Source organism: Canariomyces notabilis (genome assembly GCF_033297395.1).
Source record: "Canariomyces notabilis strain CBS 508.74 unplaced genomic scaffold N656scaffold_28, whole genome shotgun sequence".
Taxonomy (NCBI): domain Eukaryota; kingdom Fungi; phylum Ascomycota; class Sordariomycetes; order Sordariales; family Chaetomiaceae; genus Canariomyces; species Canariomyces notabilis.
This window is the reverse complement of record NW_027041850.1, coordinates 24,020-43,207: the sequence shown is the minus strand read 5'-3', so window position 1 is coordinate 43,207 and position 19,188 is coordinate 24,020. Positions and strand designations below refer to the sequence as shown.

Below are 19,188 nucleotides of genomic sequence, written 5' to 3'. Positions count from 1 at the left end.
ATTGGCCCTTACTATCCACCTGATGTCAATGATGTAGCCCGTTAGAAGTGTAGTTCCTATTTCAGATACGCCGCTTGGCAGGTTGGCAAACCCCGGAGCAGATGACACAAGCCAGTACAGTCATAAGGTTCTCACAGGCGATCCCTACACTTCAACTTTGCTGAGCTCATCGATGTCCTGGTGACTCGTAATTAGTCATGACTCTCCGCCGTTGTCGGTGCCCTCGATGGAAACGCCGATGAAGGCCGATACGGGAAACTGACGGACAGCAACTTTGATGAAGGTCCGGTGCCGGCGTCACCGCAGATGTTCGACGGTGGATGCTGAGGCAAGAGACAAGAAAATTCTGACCTTGGCATTGGAGACAAAAGAACTTGAAGATATCCATGATGGCTTGGCTACGGAGTTAGTATTTGCCTCGGATGTCTTAAGTTGGCCCTGGCCGCGTCATCGAGGTCCACATCGACAAAGCACATCACTTCGAAAACTGGCCCTCTGTTTGCTTATTGAGCAGCAAAATGTAGAGGATGTTTCTGGTGCTGCTAGCTTCTCGCCGTTGTTGAAATTGGAAGTAAATGAATAAGCTGGATGCGTTACATAGATCGAACCCCTGACGAGTATTGCGGTTCATAACCACTGCCGTCTCCACGGAAACCCGGAGATCCCTGCACTTCGCTTACTAAGCTGGGCGGCGAACTCCGCATCGGCCAACAACGGCTTCCCCACCTCCAACTACCGTTGGAACACGTGGTTGCGCTGGAACCTGGGCGCCACTTGCCTTCCAGCACCTTGATGCGCAGAAGCATCTCGAAACGTGAAGTTCCCAAAAACGACAGTGGTCCTCCGGGTACGGACGGCATGATAGCGTTCCCGGCCAATCACGCCGATCAGATTACAGACACTTGCAGTGTGCGACAGACCCAGCGGGGCCGGCCGTAACCTTGATGACACAGCCCCTCGGACGAAGATGCCCGGAACCAGAACCGCTACCTGTTGCCTGCCATGTGAAGATGTCGGCCTCATAAAGATGATTGCGTGAACAGGCGATCATGCCATCTCAATAATCGATCTGGCAACGGTTGGTTTCTGCAAAGCCGTTGGGGTTACTAATCGAGGGTTGACGGAAGGTGCGGGACAAACCGCGTCATCTGGTCGAACGACGGCAAGTGTTTGCACGTTCCTGTAAGCAGATGGGATGTTGCGGTCCTGCCCCTCATGAATGCGGGGTTCAAACGGGACGAGCGGTACTTGCCCCCCGGAGCGGGGTATGGCCGGTGAAGGGTGAAGGGGCGATCTGTAAGGGTCGTCCTCGCCTCCGAAAAACCCCATTGGACCCCTCGACTTCCTCTGTCGTCCCTTCTTTGTGCAACTGTCCTCATTTCTCCTTCTTCCAACTCACAAAACTTGTTGTGCTTCGTCTGGGAGCATACCATCTACAATCCAGTTTCAAAAGACACTCCAGCAACTTAACCTTTGCAAAACATCACCATGGGTGAGTGTCCTATGAAGCACGCCAATGTCGCTGGCGGCGGCACCAAGAACCTCGACTGGTGGCCGAATCAGCTACGCCTCAACATTCTTCGCCAGCACCAGCCGGCATCCGACCCCTTCAAGACCTTCAAGGACGAATTCGACTATGCTGCCGCCTTCAAGACGCTCGATTATGAGGGCCTGAAGAAGGACCTGCACGCCCTCATGACCGACTCGCAGGAGTGGTGGCCGGCCGACTTTGGCCACTACGGCGGTCTCTTCATCCGCATGGCATGGCACAGCGCCGGCACCTACCGTGTCTTTGACGGCCGCGGAGGCGGCGGCCAGGGCCAGCAGCGCTTCGCTCCTCTCAACAGCTGGCCCGACAATGTCAGCCTGGACAAGGCTCGCCGCTTGCTGTGGCCCATCAAGCAAAAGTACGGCAACAAGATCTCGTGGGCCGACCTCTTGCTTCTCACGGGCAATGTCGCCCTCGAGTCCATGGGCTTCAAGACATTCGGGTTTGCCGGCGGCCGCCCAGATACCTGGGAAGCCGACGACTCGGTTTACTGGGGCGGCGAGACGACCTGGCTCGGCAACGACGTCCGCTACTCGCAAGGCCAGGAAGGGCTTCGGGGCGACGGCATCCTCAACACCGACGAATCGACTAAGAAGGGCCACACGGACATTCACACGCGCGATCTCGAGTCGCCTCTCGCTGCCGCCCACATGGGCCTTATCTACGTCAACCCAGAGGGCCCTGACGGAATTCCCGATCCCATCGCGGCCGCCCGCGACATCCGCACCACCTTTGGCCGCATGGCTATGAACGACGAGGAGACGGTTGCTCTCATTGCTGGCGGTCACACCTTCGGCAAGGCACACGGTGCCGCTCCCTCTGACAATGTCGGCAAGGAGCCCGAGGCAGCTGCCATTGAGCAACAAGGCTTGGGGTGGAGCAACAAGTACGGGTCGGGCAAGGGCCCGCATACCATTACGAGCGGCCTCGAGGTCATTTGGACCAAGGAGCCCACGAAGTGGAACAACAACTTCTTCGAATACCTCTTCAAGTTTGAGTGGGAGCTCACCAAGAGCCCCGCGGGCGCCAACCAGTGGGTGGCCAAGAACGCCGAAGCCTTCATTCCCGACCCCTACGACCCCTCCAAGAAGCATGTCCCGCGCATGCTCACGACCGACCTTGCGCTACGCTTCGACCCTGAGTACGAGAAGATCTCGCGGCGTTTCCTCGAGCACCCAGACCAATTCGCCGACGCGTTTGCCCGTGCCTGGTTCAAGCTGCTGCACCGTGACATGGGTCCCCGCTCGCGCTGGCTCGGCCCTGAGGTCCCGTCCGAGATTCTTGACTGGGAAGACCCCGTTCCTCCCGTCGATCACCCCCTGATCGACGAGAACGACATTGCCGCGCTGAAGAGAGAGATTCTGGCCACTGGCGTCTCCCCAGCCAAGTTTATCTCGGTCGCCTGGGCGTCTGCCTCGACCTTCCGGGGTAGCGACAAGCGCGGCGGCGCCAACGGGGCGCGCATCCGTCTGGCCCCGCAAAAGGACTGGAAGGTCAACAACCCGGCTCAGCTGGCCGAGGTGCTGCAGGCGCTGGAGCGTGTCCAGGCTAAGTTTAACGGTTCAGCGGCCGGAGGCAAGAAAGTCTCGCTGGCTGACCTGATTGTCCTGGCCGGTGTGGCAGCGCTGGAACAGGCTTCCGGCGTGCCTGTCCCCTTCACTCCGGGCCGCACCGACGCTAGCCAGGAGCAGACTCTTGTCCCGTCGTTTGAGCACCTCGAGCCATACGCCGATGGGTTCCGCAACTACGGCAGGGGCACGTCGCGCGTGTCGACGGAGCAGTTCCTTGTTGACCGCGCACAGCTTCTGACCCTGACGGCGCCTGAGATGGCGGTTCTGATTGGTGGCCTGCGTGTGCTGGGAGCGGGCAACTATGACGGTGCGTCGCACGGCGTCTTCACGTCGCGCCCGGGCAAGCTCACCAATGACTTCTTTGTCAACCTGCTGGATATGGGCACCGCGTGGAAGGCCATTGACGGCAACGAGGTGTTTGAGGGGACCGACCGCAAGACGGGCCAGAGGAAGTGGACGGCCACAAGGGCTGACCTCGTGTTTGGCTCGCATGCTGAGCTGCGCGCCATCTCGGAGGTGTATGCCTGTGCGGATGGGCAGGAGAAGTTTGTCAAGGACTTTGTGGCGGCGTGGGATAAGGTGATGAACCTGGATCGGTTTGATGTGAAGAATGGAGGTCAGGCTGCCGCTAAGCTCTAGGACGGGAACGTGAAGGATGTGTGCTTAGCGACTTGGCAGATTTGTAATTAGCAGTAGCAAGGAGTTGTCCACATCGTTAGCCGAACCTTGCTGTGATAAAGAGACTTATGATGATATTAAGGTATCAAGTTAGTAATGTATGCGTGCGAGCCTTAACTTGTCCTCCTGTGCAGAGTGACTGAGCGAGTGTTAAGATTCAGGGGCAGAAACCACTACCCATCACTGTCACATCCTCACCGGGGCATTGAGGTACAATGCCTCTAGGAGCAGGGATTACCTTGACTGTATCTACTTATTCACGCTGTCTCCCAGGTCCTTGCGGTACCATCAGATACTCAAGGGTGAAAGTAACTGCCCGGATTTCGTACCCCATAATAGTGTCCTCCAACGGGGACCATGTTCCGAGCATTCCTCACAGAAATGGACCAAGACCCAGATGCCTCCCGGGCCATGTCACTCGCTCTACATCGGGCTGTCAACACTCGGAACAGTTTTACCAGCGGAAAAACTGAGTACCTACCTAGATCTAGGGGCTGATGAATGAACCTCATGATACCTAGGATCTACCTTGGAAAGCAGTAACAGAAGAGAGTTTGACACCACCATACCAGTGCCCGTACTGTTCTAGTTGCCTGGCGTCTGCGGCCTCATCGTTGGGTAGCTTGCCAACCGCCTTTCAACCTACAGAATGTCCAAAAACGGGTTCAACCTACAGCACTATATCAGCATTGGAATGTGTACAAGATTGTAAGAACACATTACCACAGGAAGGCAGGACGCTGAGTGCGCAGCATGCTGGCAGCCTGAAAGCGAGCGCAACAAGGTATCAGGTATCCACCGGACCTAATTATATACCTTAGTATTGTACACGACTTCCCGCCATCAAGCGCCGAGCGAGAGCACGGTCTGCATTAGGTAGGACCCCATCCAGCACCAGCAGCAGTAAGATAAGACTCGGCAGAATTTTCCTCCAAGAACTCCATCATCTGCTGATTGCTATAGAACCAATCTTCAAGCTGTGCCCCATTCCCCATCCAGATCACCGGATTGACACCCCGCTGGAACTCATGATGATTTGCATCTCCCATACTGCCCGTCGCTGTCGGCAGCAAAGTCTCTGAGTCAGACTGCTGCTGCTGCGGTTGTGACGAGGTGGGCTGTGAGGAACCTGGGAAAGAGAAGCCCAGCGCTGCAAGGTACGTATCGACGCCGAAGTTCTGCTGGCGCTGGGTCTCGCTCGCGTAGGTCTCGGTTTGGGATTCAGCATACTGCGACGCGACGTTGTATAGGACTTGAAAGAGACGGCGCAGTTTGTCAACCCCCTCCGAGACGGGAGTGGTGTCACGGTCTACATGCAGGGAGGCGACGAATACCCGGAGTCGGGAGAGGTCTTCTTTGTCTTTGGTTTCGATGATGTTGCAGAAGAGGACGATGAAGGGGACGAAGGGGGCGAATAGGATCGTCCTGGCCGCTGATCAGTACCACCGTGCTGCAACGTAGGTACTCTGAGTGGCTCACCAGTTCATGTAGATCGAGAACAATCCCGACTCGCTTCGCTCAATCACGGTCATACACTCCTGATGACGCACGAGCGTTTCGCGTGCGGCATGGATGCACTCGGCTGTAAAAGTGGTCGGTGATCCGACGGGATTCGGGACTGCTCGGTGGATGAGGGTCAGGGTTGACAGGCGGAGGACATGATCAGATATCATGAAGAATTCACTCATGTCGTCGTTGGCAAGCTCCCGCATGTAGTGCTCGTATTTTGACTGTGGCACGTTAACAACCTGAGTAACACGCCAGATAGTGCACAACAGGGTTGGCATCTCTCACACAAATTTCACGCGTCAAGATGTCGAGGTCATCAAGCCGAGATACAAGGAGCTGCACACGGGATTGTCGTACAGAAACAGGCTGAGCGATGGCTTCGGGGCAGTACAACAACTCGTAAATCTGGCCCTGAATCTTGGAGGCCGCCACCCATAGATGGCAAAAGGCCATAATGGCCTCACGGTCTGGGTCATCGCAAGAAGGGTAAGGGATGGTGATATCGTAGTCTGGAATGGTTGACGGTCGCCCGAGGCGAAGAGACAGGCTTTTATCGAGGACATAGGCGGCCCAGAACAGAAATTGCTTTTGTTGGCTATCATGAGGTGAATCGTGGGTGTAGGATGCGATTCTGTGGTATCCCAGAGTCTGGCAGAGCTCGGATGCTTTGGAGGAGAGGACCCAGGCTAGTGAGGGCTTTGCGATTTCGATTGTGTGGAAAGCCTATAGTGAGATTGTCAGTCGGATGGAGTTGCGAGCTTGGTGATGGACTGGTCGTGGCCTTACGCCTAGCAAGAGTGCCACAACAACCTCTATGTTGGCGGGAAGATGCAATGGCAAACTGCACAGTGCAGTTTCCAGGTTTGCTCCACAGAGACGAGAATCAGCCAGATACTCCTCCTTTTTGTCCGGGAAGAGCGGAGCGTAGGCCGAAAAGAGGTAATGCAGGCCGGCATTGGCAGTGATGAACGTAGCCACGTCGTAGTTCTGGTTGCTGGCCAAGTAAACAGACAGGCAGCTTTCCGGGAATCGACCCGTGCATGTGTTGAAAAACTCAAAAACCCACGCTATACAGAAGTGTCTATGTGCTAGAGAGGAGAGCAAACATAAGCATAGTTAGGCTCCATGGTCATACGCATGCGGATTTCATGGGGCTACTACACACTTTGAGCAATTCTCAGGATCTCAAGGGTTCTCTCGATAGGGGGCAAGTCACAGCCCGGGACCGGAACAGGCCTAAATGGTTTTGCGTGTGGGTAAGTCATTTCATGTGAAGCGGGCTGTTTCTTCATCGCCTCCACGACTCGATGGAGGGCATCTACCCTCTCGCGCATCTCGGGCCTGGATTCGCTGCTCACCACTTTCCGGAGAAGGTCATTAGCAAAGATGGAATGTGCCGTCAGCGAGGAGGCGCCCTCGACCACAGTCCCCGTAGTTGATGTGTGGCCAACATTACTCGCTGGGCTTGCAACAGACGATGGGTTTGGAGTGAGGGTGGCGGGGACTGATGATTCTGCTGGCGGTTTCGGCGAGGCCGGTAGACGCTCCCTGAGCTCCTCGAGTAGCTCGACAATGCCGTCAAGGCGACGATCAATGTGGTCAATCTTCCTCTCGCTAGAGCAGGATAAGCAAAGATCAAATCGACTGAGGGCTGGGGTGTTCTACGAGAGTCCTTACTACTCATGGGTCAGCAAGATTCGGGTTCGCTTCTCTTTCGGCCTGCTGCCGGAGTGTGTGCATTCAATCTTTGCGTCTAGACAGTGAGCGCATGGCAACTCCCGGTTGCAGCGGATCTATCGAGGTCAAAAGGGGATTAGTTAAACATTGGGGAGTTTAGGGGATTCAAATTTCAGGGGAACAACAACAAACCTTGCGTGCTCGACATGCATCACACTTTGGCGATATGGAAATGCGTGTTAGTCACTTAGGTAATCAACAAAGAGCGGGAACACTTGCAGCACGGGGAACATGAACCGAGGTGCTTTTCCCTGGCACACGGTGACCTGTTGGTGGGGACTCGGCACTCTCTGGCATTCTGCAGACTGTCCGTTGTAATCAATGGTGGAACTTCGGTTGACGGTGAGCGCGGATTCCACACGTTCGGAAGAGAAGCGCAAGAAAGGAGATTGTCGTGCAAGTCTCTACTCCGGAGGGTGTTCAGTTGTCGAGGATCCGGAAGCGGAATCCGCGGGACGCGCGGGGTCCGCAAAGGACGCACCAAAATCCTACCGGTAACGTAATGTTACGGGGGACCCGCTCGGGCCATGTCGATTTCTTTTGATGATTAAGCAATTTCAAATTTCCAATATCTTCGATATCTTTAAGTTGACAAGGAGGCCAAGCTCTTGCCGTTCAAACATGACGTTTCCTTCGGCGAGTGACTCTTTTCAAAGACGCAGATGCAGACGGAGTCCGTCCCTACCAATCCCCGGCTTCCGCGTATTAGTTCTCATTGGGCGTTCGGACCCCCGAGTCCCAGGCCACACTGAAGGCTGAAGGCTCAGCTGTGACGCAAGCGAGGCTGGGCGGCCACATCGCCCACGAACAACGTGATTTCGCGTTGAGTGCCAAGCGGGAAGCGTATTGAACTTTGCCCCATCTTACTCTTGGCGCGTCATCCTCGTTCTTTGCTACTTATACATGCATCTTTTCCTCTTTTGTGAATAGCACCCGGGTTCTAGTTGGACTTCAACACCTTCGCTGCTGCCGCCCACCCGGGGCTTTCACATCCACTCCCTACTCAGGTTTTCAGGTGATTTCTCACCAGTGGCCGGTCAAATAATATGGCAGTGGCTACGAAAGACGACGATTCCAGCGGTCCGCCCTTTCCAGAAAAAGGGGGTTCTGCCTCGCCAGTTCCGGTCGTGCAAGAGGCTCAGCAAAAAGAAGAGGAAGGAAGTGAAGATGCCTGGAGTGCTTATTGGGTATGTGTTTAGGTACTCTGTTGCTTCCCTGGTCCTTGAGAGCGATCTGCATGTCCTAACGCTGCACTCGAGCGAGTTTTCCGCTATGCTGGGACCTTCGAGCTTGTCTTCCAGGGGATCGCTGTTGTTGCAGCCATCGCCTCTGGCGCAGGCATAGCCCTTCAGAACCTTATCTTCGGCCAGTTCGTGACAGTCATCACCGACTACGTTTCCGAGTCGTCCACTAGAGATGTCTTTCTCGACGATGTTGCCAGTCTCGCGTAAGATATGCCCAGTGCTGCCCTGCATCATTCCGAGTCCTTATCCCAGAAGAGCTTGGAACGAGTCGGGGACCAGGTAGCAGTATTCATGCAGCTAACCGGCACTCTCACTGCATCTAGTCTCTATCTTGTATATCTCGGCATCGGCCGGTTTGTCTTGTCCTACTCGTACAACTTTCTCCTAACCTTCGCCGGTCACCGGATCGTGCGGAACATTCGACGTGCCTACCTGAAAGCTGCTCTCAGCCAAGAGATTGCCTACTTTGACCTCGGCACCGGCGGTTCCATCGCCACACAGGCAACCTCCAACGGCCGGCTGATTCAAGGCGGCATCTCGGAGAAGCTCGGGCTGACCTTCCAGGGCCTGTCAGCCTTCGTCGCGTCCTTCATCATCGCATTCGTCACTCAGTGGAAGCTCACGCTTATCGCGCTCTTCATGGCTCCCACCACAATCTTCGTAATGGCTGTGGTCGCCTTTGTGCAAACCGGCTACGAAACCAAGATTCTCGAGGCCTACGCCCAGGCCAATTCCTTTGCTGAAGGCGTCCTCGCAAGCGCCCGCACCGTGCATGCTTTCGAAATGAGAGCCAGACTGGTCGCCAGGTTCGACGAATATCTCGTCGAGGCTCATCGCTGGGGGGACAAGATCTCGCCTCTGTTCGGCGCCATGTTTTCGGCGGAGTACACCATCATCTATTTGGGCTTTGCCCTCACCTTTTGGCAGGGCGTACACATGCTGGCCAGGGGCGAGATTACCTCGTCTGGCCAGATCTTCACGTAAGTGTGGGACATGCCCCTTAAACATCCTCGGCACTCGCTGATGGATTATCTCGTCCAGGGTGCTTTTATCCGTTGCCATCGCCGCCATGAACATCACCATGCTAGCACCGTACTCCATCGACTTCACGCGCGCAGCATCGTCCGCCGCCCAGCTGTTCAAGCTCATCGACCGCGAGTCTGCTATCAATCCTTTTGATGCTTCCGGAGAGCAGCCGCCACCACCCAGCGGCCTGGTAGAGTTTGAGGACGTTACTTTTGCATATCCCACTCGGCCAACTGTCACGGTTCTAGATGGGTTTTCCCTCACGGTGCCCGCGGGCAAAGTTACAGCCTTGGTGGTGAGTCTATTGCTCAATCTATAAGTTGCCTCCTCCCTGTTCCGTGCTGACTGTCGAAGGGTCCAAGCGGGTCGGGCAAAAGCACCATTGTTGGCCTTATCGAAAGATGGTATAACCCCCGGTCAGGGGTCATTAAGCTGGATGGGCGGCCTATCGACTCTCTCAATCTCAGCTGGCTGCGTAAAAACATCCGGCTCGTCCAGCAGGTAAGCATGGAATCCACAAGGCTTCGCCTTCCGCGTTACTAATTCGTCTCCCCGAGCTAGGAGCCTGTTCTGTTTCGTGGTTCAGTCTTCGACAACATCGCGTACGGTCTAGTCGGCACCCCGTGGGAGAATAGCCCCAGGGAAGAACAAATGGCCCGAGTCCAAGAAGCAGCCAAAACAGCCTTCGCCCACGACTTCATCTCCGAACTCCCCAACGGCTATGACACCGAAATTGGCCAGCGCGGGAGTCTCCTTTCTGGCGGGCAGAAACAGCGGATCGCGATTGCACGCAGCATCGTGTCGCATCCCAAGGTCCTTCTCCTCGACGAAGCCACCAGCGCTCTTGATCCCCACGCCGAAGGAGTTGTTCAACAAGCTCTAGACAAGGCGTCTGAGGGGCGCACGACCATAGTCATTGCCCATAAGCTAGCCACGATTCGAAAGGCGGATAACATTGTCGTGCTGTCCAAAGGGCGGATTGTCGAGCAGGGAACGCATGACAGTCTCGTGGCAAGGAATGGGGTCTATGCTGGCTTGGTTAGGATCCAGGACTTGGCGGTTGCTGCTCGTCGTGGTGGCGAGGGTGCCGATTCGGACCAGGAGGAGACCGCGTCCCAGCAGGACCAGGATCGGGGGAATGCTGAGTTGGCTAATACCGTGACGAGGTATCCCACAGCTGACCAAGCCCGAATGGAGGCGCAAAGGGAGCGGGATAATTTTGATCACCATAAACAGCTCGGCTTGCTTCAGGTTATTCGCCGGTTGGTGTTGTGGAGTCTCGAACTGAAATGGTGGTATCTCGCGGTGCTGGTTGCTTGTATAGGAGGTGGTGAGTGCATTCCCGAGCCATTTCTGACTTCCCGCGGCATCTTATCTAACCACCAGCTTCACCGTTCCAGCTGTGGTGCTCCCTGGGCAGGCCATTCTGTTGTCCCGGATGATGGACGTTTTCACCTTGACAGGAGATGCCATGACTCAGCGCGGTGACTTTTTTGCCGCCATGTTTGTCGTTCTCGCAGGCGGGTGCCTCGTGTTCTATTTTGCTATGGGTTGGGCAGTCAATGTCGTTGCGCAGGTATGCAACCCCCTATCTGCCATAATGTTTGGGATAAAGAGATCCTTACACTCTCATTCCTCTTCTAGACCCTATCCCACAAACTACGACGGCAAATCTTCCACGACATGCTACGACAAGACCTCCAATTCTTCGACCGGCCAGAGAACAGCACGGGTGCCCTGGCCAGCCGCGTCGACTCCAACCCGCAGTCCGTCTTCGAGCTCATGGGGTTCAATGTCGGTCTCATACTTATTGCCATCCTAAACATTGTGGGCTGCGTCATCCTGGGTATTGCCCACAGTTGGAAGCTAGGCTTGGTCGTCATCTTCGGCGGCCTGCCCCCGCTTCTGGGTGCTGGATGGCTCAAGATCAGACTGGATATGAGACTGGACAACATGACCTCGAAGCGGTACGCGGCCAGCGCGTCAATTGCCTCGGAAGCCATGACCGCCATCCGCACGGTTTCGTCATTGGCCATTGAGGAGCGTGTTCTTGAGCTGTACACGGCCGAGCTTGACCATGCAGTCAACTGGACTGTCAAGCCACTGGCAGGCGTCATGGTTTGTTTCGCATTGACGCAGTCTATTGAGTATTGGTTCATGGCTTTGGGATTCTGGTATGTCTCTTTGCTAGGTCAGTGTCATTGGATCAGGTTTCCGACTAACAGTTGCAAGGTACGGCTGCCGCCTAGTCGCCTTCGGCGAGACGTCCATGTACAATTTCTTTGTGACGTTCATGGGTGTCTTCTTTTCTGGCCAAGCAACCGCCCAGCTCTTCCAGTTCTCAACCAGTAAGTGAACAAACCGGTGTAATGATGTCGGGCACGGCCAGCTGACCTCGCCAAGGCATAACAAAAGGAAAGGTCTCGGCCAACTATATCTTCTGGCTGTCCGAGCTGCAGCCAACAGTGAGAACAACGAGCGACAATCGCGACCGTGGCCCTGGATCTGGAGGCCCTATCCAGCTAGATAGCATCCGTTTCTCGTACCCCTTACGCCCGGATGCTGTGGTTTTAAGAGGAATTGACCTAGAGGTATAACTGCCCATAAGTACCAGGTCTTGAGATCCCCTACCTAACCAACCGGTGAAATAGGTCAAAAAGGGTCAATTTATCGCCGTAGTCGGTGCATCCGGATGCGGCAAATCCACCGTCATCGCCTTGCTCGAGCGCTTCTACGATCCATCCAGCGGGACCATCCGCATCGACGACGGCATTCTACGCGAGATCAACCCCCGGCTATACCGGCGCATCGTAGGCCTCGTCCAGCAGGAGCCCACCCTTTTCCAGGGCTCCATCCGGGAGAACATCGCTCTTGGAGTCGACGACCCATCCGCAACTGCCGAAGCCGACATGGCAGCCGCGGGGGTAGGGGTAGGACACACCCCGGCAGTGCCAGACTCTGAGATTGAGGCTGCCCTCCGTGCAGCCAACGCCTGGGACTTTGTGTCTTCACTTCCCGAGGGTTTGTCTACCGCAGCTGGGCCCAACGGGACGCAGCTCTCAGGTGGCCAGCGGCAGCGAATTGCTATTGCCAGGGCCTTGATCCGTAATCCGAGTATTCTGTTGCTTGATGAGGCGACTAGTGCGTTGGATACGGAGAGTGAGAAGATTGTGCAAGGTGCACTTGCCGAGGCGGCGAAGACGGGGAATCGGATTACGGTGGCTGTGGCGCATCGTCTGTCGACTATCAAGGACGCGGATTTGATCTGCGTGTTCCATCGTGGTAGGATTGTGGAAAAGGGGACGCATGAGGAGTTGATTGCGCAGGGAGGGATGTATCGCAAGATGTGCGAGGCGCAGGCGTTGAGTTAATGCAGATGGCTACTACTACATGTAGGACATTTAGTCTGTTACCTAAAGTAATAAGCAAAAAGTACGGTCGGGTCGCCCCACCCGCCACACCCCCCCATTTTGACCACCCCGACTTACACAGCCATATCTTCGTCAATTCGAGGCCAATTTGCTCAGAAATACGCTCAAATTGAAGCTATTTGACAGGCTTTCAATACTTGGTATACCATCCCTTCGCCTTGCGCACTGCAGCCATTCGCCTGGGCATGGAATCAATCAGCCTGTCAATAAGGTCCTGGGGGACCCTCTCCTACGCAACCATCAGGGCATCCTCCACTTTCGCGATATTCTCTACGTTCTTTTTGAGGAGATGGAGGCCAGGGAAGTCCCTACGCAATATCTCCTTCATTTTCTTCCATACATGCTCAATGGGGTTGAGATCTGGGCTGTGAGGAGGGTGCTCCTGAACCCAGATTCCATGCCCCTCGAGCCACTCCTCCGTCTTCCTAGCTGTATAGATCCTGGCGTTGTCTTACAAAAAGAACCTGCCAGGCTCGTAGTACGGTGCCAGGCCCTCCTCCAGAGCCCATATATAACTGTTGGCAGTGTACCCATTACGCTCAGCTTCGGGGTCCCTGGTCATGATGACCAGCGAGGACCTCCCTCCCTTCCAGATGGCCCCCCATACCATCACAGTGATCTTAGACTTAACGTAAGCCTATACGTTGACGACGTCTTTGTCAAATTTATACTGTGGGGTGCGAAAAACCCAGCCATTCTTCGTATCCAGGGCGGTCTAGATTGACGATTCGTCAGAGTATATACCCTGCAAAACGGTCAGTCAGAACACCACTTGCGCCAGGGGGCATACCGCCATCATATCGTCAACCCTACGCCCCATTTCACGCGCGTAGGCAAGGCGCTTGGCCGCTCCTTCGGGTGTAAGCTTGATTCGCTTGATTGCACGGTATTTGCGCCTCCAATGCCGGCCCAAGACCTTGCGTAGGGTGTTCTTAGTCACGCCCACAGGGCTACTTGCGATCAAGCATACCCAGGATATGTGGGGGTTCCTTTTAATCATCTGAGCCATATACCAAACCTGGGCGTCGTTCAGCTTCCTAGGCCGGCCACTGCGAGGGAGGCTTTCGAGGGTGGTGTGGTCTTGGAAGCGCTTGACCGTACGTTGTATGGTCCGGACATTGCAGTCAAACCGGCGCGCCAGCTCGGCCTGGGTAACCCCCAGTTGTCTGGCTGTAATAATGGAAGCCCTCTCTACTGGGGTCAACTCCTTACGGTACCCCCGGATAGAGCGGACGTTTGGCGACAGAACCGTACCGAATTCACGCATTTAGGCCAGGAATTGACTGCGTGGTGGTTGTTGTAAATGGTGGGTAGTATGAAACGCGTTGAACGCGAAGGACGCGAATTGGCTAAGTGGGGTTGAGCACGACCGTACTTTTTGACACCCTGATTTTTTTTTATCAAGCATCAAGCACCTGATAACCTAAAGAGCATGTGTCCCACGCCATGATCTCGCATCTCCCCAGGGTCCTGTAGTGCCAGCCAAGTAGTCAACCACCGACACTCTGCAAGCCGAGCAGTTGTTGCAAGCTAGCAAGCGAAACAAGATAGAGAGACATGGCTTAACGTCAAGTATCCCGTGCATGGTGCGGACTGTCCCTACGTCCTAAAGTATTAAGGGTTATGCTATATGTTGCTAGAAACATACCCTCGTAGCAGAGTAGGTGCTCATAACGTTCAGGTTTTGTACTACTAGTAAATACCTTACCTACATATAGTTCAAGTTGTTCAAGCACGGTAGTTGAAGACGGAACAAATACTAATATGTACGAGAGTTTACCGTACTAGCAACGACGGTTCTGATCTTGCCTTCAAGCCACCACCTCCATTGTATTTTCTCTCAGTTACAATCCCACGCCAACGTTGCCGAGCTGACTCGGAGGTTTGCTGAGTTCGAAAGGACGGGAGGAGTTAAGGCTCCACATGATTTGGGGAATGCTTACATCAAGGGAACGGTAGACTGACCTGATGACACTGATCGTCGTTGGGGTACGTATAAATACGAGGTCCAGTGGATGTTGGCAAAGCTTACCGAGGCGCCTGATTGGAAAGTAAGAAGCACTGTGCATTCGATGTGGTATTGAGAAGCAACCTCCAGGCTTCAGGCTGATTCCTGAATATTCCTGAATTGTGCAGCAACAACCCGACCTCGTATTCACCCCAGCAACATGCTCAGGCTATGTGGTTATCAGGCACGTCATGAAGTGGAATCGATGCCCTAGATGAGTAGATGGTTACACACTACAAAGTAGTGCTTAAATAGATGTGCCCATTGTGATCTGGAAGTGGTTCTCGGTCACTCATCAACTCATTGACACATCGAATCCATCCCTATCAACGCCTCACAATCCGTCCACCTGGCAATCCAACTCCCCGCAAGTTCGTTCTATACCGTCGGCAGGCTACTTCAAGTTCAACTGCCAAGATGCATCTCACCACCACAATCATCACCCTCATCGCTGGCGCAAGCTGCACCCTCGGCGCCCCAACCTTGAACTCCCGATCCGAGGCGGTCTCTGCCATGGCCGCCGTCCCTCAATGGACAATCAAGTCATTCACCCGAACCTGCAACGCCGCGGACACGTCTTGCACGGTCTCATTCGGCATCGACACCCAAACGGCGCCTGTCACCAACTGCTCATACAACGTTACTGGCGCGCCGGCTAGCAGGGCGTCTACGAACAGCATCACGTGCGGCCCATACACCATTAGTTCGGCATGGAGCGGCCAGTTTGGACCCGAGAATGGATTCACCACCTGGTCTGTTGTCGACTGGAGCAAGCGGCTGATTGTCTGGCCGGCGTACTCGGATCGGGAGCTGGTTAATGGTGTTGCGGTCACCCCGGACAAGAGTTATGCGCCGCAGACTCTGGCTTGAGGTTTGACATTGGGACATTTCAGGTTGATACGGCTTTGTACATAAGAGGATAGGAATAGGAGTCCCGAGTTGATTGGTACCGTAGTTGTATATTACTCACTTTATTACCTACCTATGCACCGGCAGCTTGTATTCATTGTAGCTCCATGATGCCCAACAGATATCCTGCTGCCTGCAACTCATTTTGGGCATGCCTCGATAAGCAGGTAGCCATCACTATCTCAAAACCCATCAGCCTGTGGTTGGAACCCGAATCCCTCAGCTTCGAGACCTTTACTCCTCCTTGGCCCTCTCCCTGGCAGACCTGTAGGACTGAAGAGCCGATACGACAATGTCCGCGATAGCCAGAGCTTTTTCCTCCTCAAACTTTCGTGTCACAATCTGCACTCCTACAGGTGCGCCATGGTAGGTTTCAGGGTCATCTGAGATATTATAACCAGAAAACGGTTAGCGGTCACTCTCAAGCTGTCTGTATAGGAGGCGATCAAGTCGGCACAATGACTATGTAGACGTACAAGCATCCCAGTTGCGCTGATCAACTTCATTCAGTGGCTGGTAGGAGGGGTTCCTGACAATATCGACGTCCTTATCCGCCTTCGTCACGGGTATAACCACGGCGCTGTAGTTTAGCAGGTTGATTGCTTCCGTGTAGCCTAACAAAGTGTTTAGTGGAATCAACTCAATACCTGTAGAAGCTAGCAGGGTATGACAATGCTCCAACGTACCTACGTGGAAGTACTTTCCCGGGATGACGGCTGCGTGGGGCGCTACAGGCATAATCACTGCATCTACAACTTGCCCCGTGACCAGCCCGCCCCAACCCGCGGTCTTGTTCCAGTAATCTGAGTATGCTGCCTCGTACTCCAGAGCTTTGACGGTGAGGTCTTGGTACTCTAGGAGAGGCATCGGCTCCTTCAGCTGGAAGAATTCCTGCAGATCGGGAATCAGAGGCTCCCCGGAGCGCTGGAGGTGACTGTGTATGTCGGCGCCACCGTCCGCCGTCAAGAATGACATCTAAGGTATTCAGTTGACATCGTAAATCATGTTCCTTGCGGCATGGCTAGCTGATACTACTTACATGGATATCCCTGGCCGTGACGTGCGACGGTGGCTTCCAGTGAATTATCTGGTAGAGAAGCAAGTTAGTGGAAATCCGCCAGTCAGCGCGAGCAAAAGGTTCTCCATGCCTGATGTTGTGCGATTATCAGAGCTTTTACGACTTCACCAAGCCCCCTCTCAACGGGCGGGTGCGGCCGTACATGGCCATCATTCCTAGAAAGGCCGGTTAGTCTCTCTCGTGCCAGCAATCTGGACTGTACAGCCCTGTGTACATCATGTACATACCGTAAGATGCCCAATTTCAGGGGCTTGTTTTTGGGCCAAGGGTATGCAAGCCCATTACTGCGGGCACGGCTCCGGCACTCGTCGTAGACGTTCTGACGAAACGGGATTGGGACAACAGCTGGGTCCCTCTCCCAGGGGCAAGTCGACAGAACGGCCCGCAAGCCCAATTCCAAACCGCTGAGGGAAGTGCTAAGGAAGCCGACTGTTGACCTGCAGGTGTTTTGACCAGGGTTGGTGTTTGCAACGTCACGATATGACAACCTCTCTGGTGTTGGTTTGAGTGCAAAGATGCCGTTGAATGCCGCTGGAATGCGCACCGAACCACCGATATCTGTGCCAAGCCCGAGGGTGCTGCCACGCAGGGCTTGGAGGGCTCCCTCTCCGCCGGATGAACCACCGCAGGACAGGTTTTGGTTGTGAGGGTTCAGTGTCTGACCGATGATGTTGTTCTTTGTCTCCCCGAACATCAAAGTTTGAGGTAGACTGGTCTTGCAGAAGAGCACAGCTCCAAGAGAGAGGAGCTCGGCCGTGATTTGACTTTCGACCTTGTGTACCTTGCTTGGATCGTCGACGCCCAAGTTGCCACCGATCCATCCAACGTAGCCCATTGTTGTATCAACGCCCTTGACGTGAAACTGATCCTTCAGGCTGATGGGGAGGCCATGAAGAGGGCCGATCGTTTCCACCTTTGCTGCATAATGGGCATCGAGCTCTCTTGCACGAGCTAATGCCTCATCAAAGAAGATCTCATGGAGGCAGTTGTTCTATCGAGAATATCTGTCAGTAAAGAAAGTTGGAGGTCATTGCTGACGGAATGCTCACAATCTGGTGGGCAAGGGCAGCGGTTTTGCAGAACGCGGAGGTAACCTCAAGGGCAGTTAGGTTGCCCTGCTTGATTTGATCCACAATATCAACGCTGTCCCTTGATATGATAGATATCTCATCCTCGTTGAGGAACTGTTGGATGAATCCGTCAGTTAGGTCGCGCTGAGCCCTAGCTTGCGCCAGCTGCCCCTCATCCAGTCTCCATGCCTCTGGAATCTTGCCAAGTACGCTGGCACGCTTCGCAGCAGCAGCCGACTCCCAAGAGGTGTGTTCCATTCGCACTCAAGCAACGATGCTTATAGGGACTGGGGAGAATAAGGGACGGAAGGAGGGAATGGTGCGGGCACTAGCTGTTGCGTTATTGGTATTCAACTTGCATTGGGGCGGGTAAGAAATGAGAGGTCGGTCTAATAAGAAACCCGGGTTTTAGGCTACTATTTCCGTAGGAAGTCCGAGATCACGAGTTATCCAAGTTGAACCATGATCTCATAACAGAAGCGCTTATATAGCACAGCCACCGGTGGTATGTAATGCAATTCTCATGTTGCCAAAAGTCTACGAGATTCCAAATGCACAACTCTATCTAGTAGTACTCCAAGAGATGAAGATAGGGTATTGCACGCTAGTATAATCACTGAAAGTTACTAATTACCTTACTTACCTATTGTTCTACTGAAAGTAGGAAAGTCGAGACATCGCAAACTTTCTCCACCTCACTGAGCTGCAAGCTCAATGGTACCTACGGCAATCGGGACATTTACCCCCCATATCAATGTCCTCATATGCCACTAAATAGTCGGTGCATCCCAGATTGTTTCTAGCACCCGAGCACTTCTTTTGAGTCCCCCCTGTGGCGTATGGATCCATCTTGTGCCTACACTGGATGTAGTAATGGCGGTTATATATCCATGTGCACATGGCTGAGGGTTTGTCCAGATCCGTCTAAAGCTCGTTGTCTAGTGATCGACTGCTGTAGAGTTCTGTAATGCGTTAGGATTGCTCAGGATCTAGCGCAGAATCCTTGGTACCTTAGCTGTCCTTCGAATGGTAGCTGAAGCTAGTAAGTCTAGAGCAAAGAGCCGAAAGTTACAGGAACGTACTAGTAGCAATGAGACTTTGTATATTGCGAAGCAATTTACAATGCTTCTTCTCGATGTTTTGTTCTTGCAGTCAGTCGACTGCCGTTAGGTGCTGTTTCTACTAGTATTGAGGCTGAACAGGTGGACTGTATAGCCATTCATACTACATGTACAGAGAGATGCGAACAGTTCAAGACGCAACGGCGGTTACTGAACTATGGTCTAGTTGATCTCGGAACAAAGAAGCTAAAATCACCTACTGTACCAAGTCAGTTAGTTGGGAGTTGTTAGTTACTCCTTTAATACAGGGTGAACTT

At 54.0% G+C, this 19,188-nt stretch overlaps 5 protein-coding genes across 5 annotated transcripts; 3 read left to right on the top strand and 2 right to left on the bottom strand.

The window, feature by feature from the left end:
* Positions 1-1,488: 1,488 nt before the first annotated feature.
* Positions 1,489-3,759, top strand: N656DRAFT_801326 (bifunctional catalase/peroxidase; the record flags this gene model as incomplete). Its single annotated transcript, XM_064818109.1, has 1 exon — positions 1,489-3,759. One exon carries the CDS (start codon positions 1,489-1,491, stop codon positions 3,757-3,759), a length of 2,271 nt encoding a protein of 756 aa, XP_064666461.1.
* Positions 3,760-4,569: 810 nt separating this feature from the next.
* On the bottom strand, positions 4,570-7,455 carry N656DRAFT_783532 (uncharacterized protein). Its single transcript, XM_064815975.1, has 8 exons — positions 7,264-7,455; positions 7,177-7,200; positions 6,985-7,100; positions 6,473-6,921; positions 6,094-6,395; positions 5,593-6,030; positions 5,278-5,528; positions 4,570-5,223 (listed from the first exon to the last, which is right to left on the bottom strand). Exons 1-8 carry the CDS (start codon positions 7,339-7,341, stop codon positions 4,671-4,673), a joined length of 2,211 nt encoding a protein of 736 aa, XP_064666460.1. The 5' UTR covers positions 7,342-7,455; the 3' UTR covers positions 4,570-4,670.
* A 156-nt stretch (positions 7,456-7,611) lies between these two features.
* Positions 7,612-12,764, top strand: N656DRAFT_738742 (ABC transporter). The gene is made up of 11 exons (XM_064812771.1): positions 7,612-8,231; positions 8,304-8,491; positions 8,612-9,268; positions 9,330-9,609; positions 9,669-9,815; positions 9,876-10,644; positions 10,715-10,890; positions 10,959-11,488; positions 11,547-11,662; positions 11,718-11,905; positions 11,966-12,764. Exons 1-11 carry the CDS (start codon positions 8,091-8,093, stop codon positions 12,683-12,685), a joined length of 3,912 nt encoding a protein of 1,303 aa, XP_064666459.1. The 5' UTR covers positions 7,612-8,090; the 3' UTR covers positions 12,686-12,764.
* Positions 12,765-15,170: 2,406 nt separating this feature from the next.
* Positions 15,171-15,623, top strand: N656DRAFT_716888 (uncharacterized protein; the record flags this gene model as incomplete). Its single annotated transcript, XM_064812166.1, has 1 exon — positions 15,171-15,623. The coding sequence occupies one exon, from the start codon at positions 15,171-15,173 to the stop codon at positions 15,621-15,623; it is 453 nt and encodes a 150-aa protein (XP_064666458.1).
* A 68-nt stretch (positions 15,624-15,691) lies between these two features.
* On the bottom strand, positions 15,692-18,211 carry N656DRAFT_783527 (amidase). The gene is made up of 7 exons (XM_064815974.1): positions 17,790-18,211; positions 16,968-17,731; positions 16,811-16,895; positions 16,702-16,749; positions 16,349-16,637; positions 16,139-16,276; positions 15,692-16,045 (listed from the first exon to the last, which is right to left on the bottom strand). Exons 1-7 carry the CDS (start codon positions 18,066-18,068, stop codon positions 15,897-15,899), a joined length of 1,752 nt encoding a protein of 583 aa, XP_064666457.1. The 5' UTR covers positions 18,069-18,211; the 3' UTR covers positions 15,692-15,896.
* Positions 18,212-19,188: the final 977 nt, after the last annotated feature.

Excerpts from the sequence above, each read along its gene's own strand:
- N656DRAFT_738742 (XM_064812771.1), top strand. The coding sequence starts at position 8,091 with ATGGCAGTGGCTACGAAAGACGACGATTCCAGCGGTCCGCCCTTTCCA. Across the intron at positions 9,816-9,875 it reads ACATCCGGCTCGTCCAGCAG|GAGCCTGTTCTGTTTCGTGG; the intron begins GTAAGCATGGAA and ends TCCCCGAGCTAG. Across the intron at positions 10,891-10,958 it reads CAGTCAATGTCGTTGCGCAG|ACCCTATCCCACAAACTACG; the intron begins GTATGCAACCCC and ends TTCCTCTTCTAG.
- N656DRAFT_783532 (XM_064815975.1), bottom strand. The coding sequence starts at position 7,341 with ATGCCAGAGAGTGCCGAGTCCCCACCAACAGGTCACCGTGTGCCAGGG. Across the intron at positions 6,031-6,093 it reads TTGTGGCACTCTTGCTAGGC|GCTTTCCACACAATCGAAAT; the intron begins GTAAGGCCACGA and ends ATCTCACTATAG. Across the intron at positions 5,529-5,592 it reads TCTTGACGCGTGAAATTTGT|TCAAAATACGAGCACTACAT; the intron begins GTGAGAGATGCC and ends AACGTGCCACAG.
- N656DRAFT_783527 (XM_064815974.1), bottom strand. The coding sequence starts at position 18,068 with ATGGAACACACCTCTTGGGAGTCGGCTGCTGCTGCGAAGCGTGCCAGC. Across the intron at positions 16,638-16,701 it reads TCACGGCCAGGGATATCCAT|ATGTCATTCTTGACGGCGGA; the intron begins GTAAGTAGTATC and ends TGAATACCTTAG. Across the intron at positions 16,046-16,138 it reads TCAGCGCAACTGGGATGCTT|ATGACCCTGAAACCTACCAT; the intron begins GTACGTCTACAT and ends ATAATATCTCAG.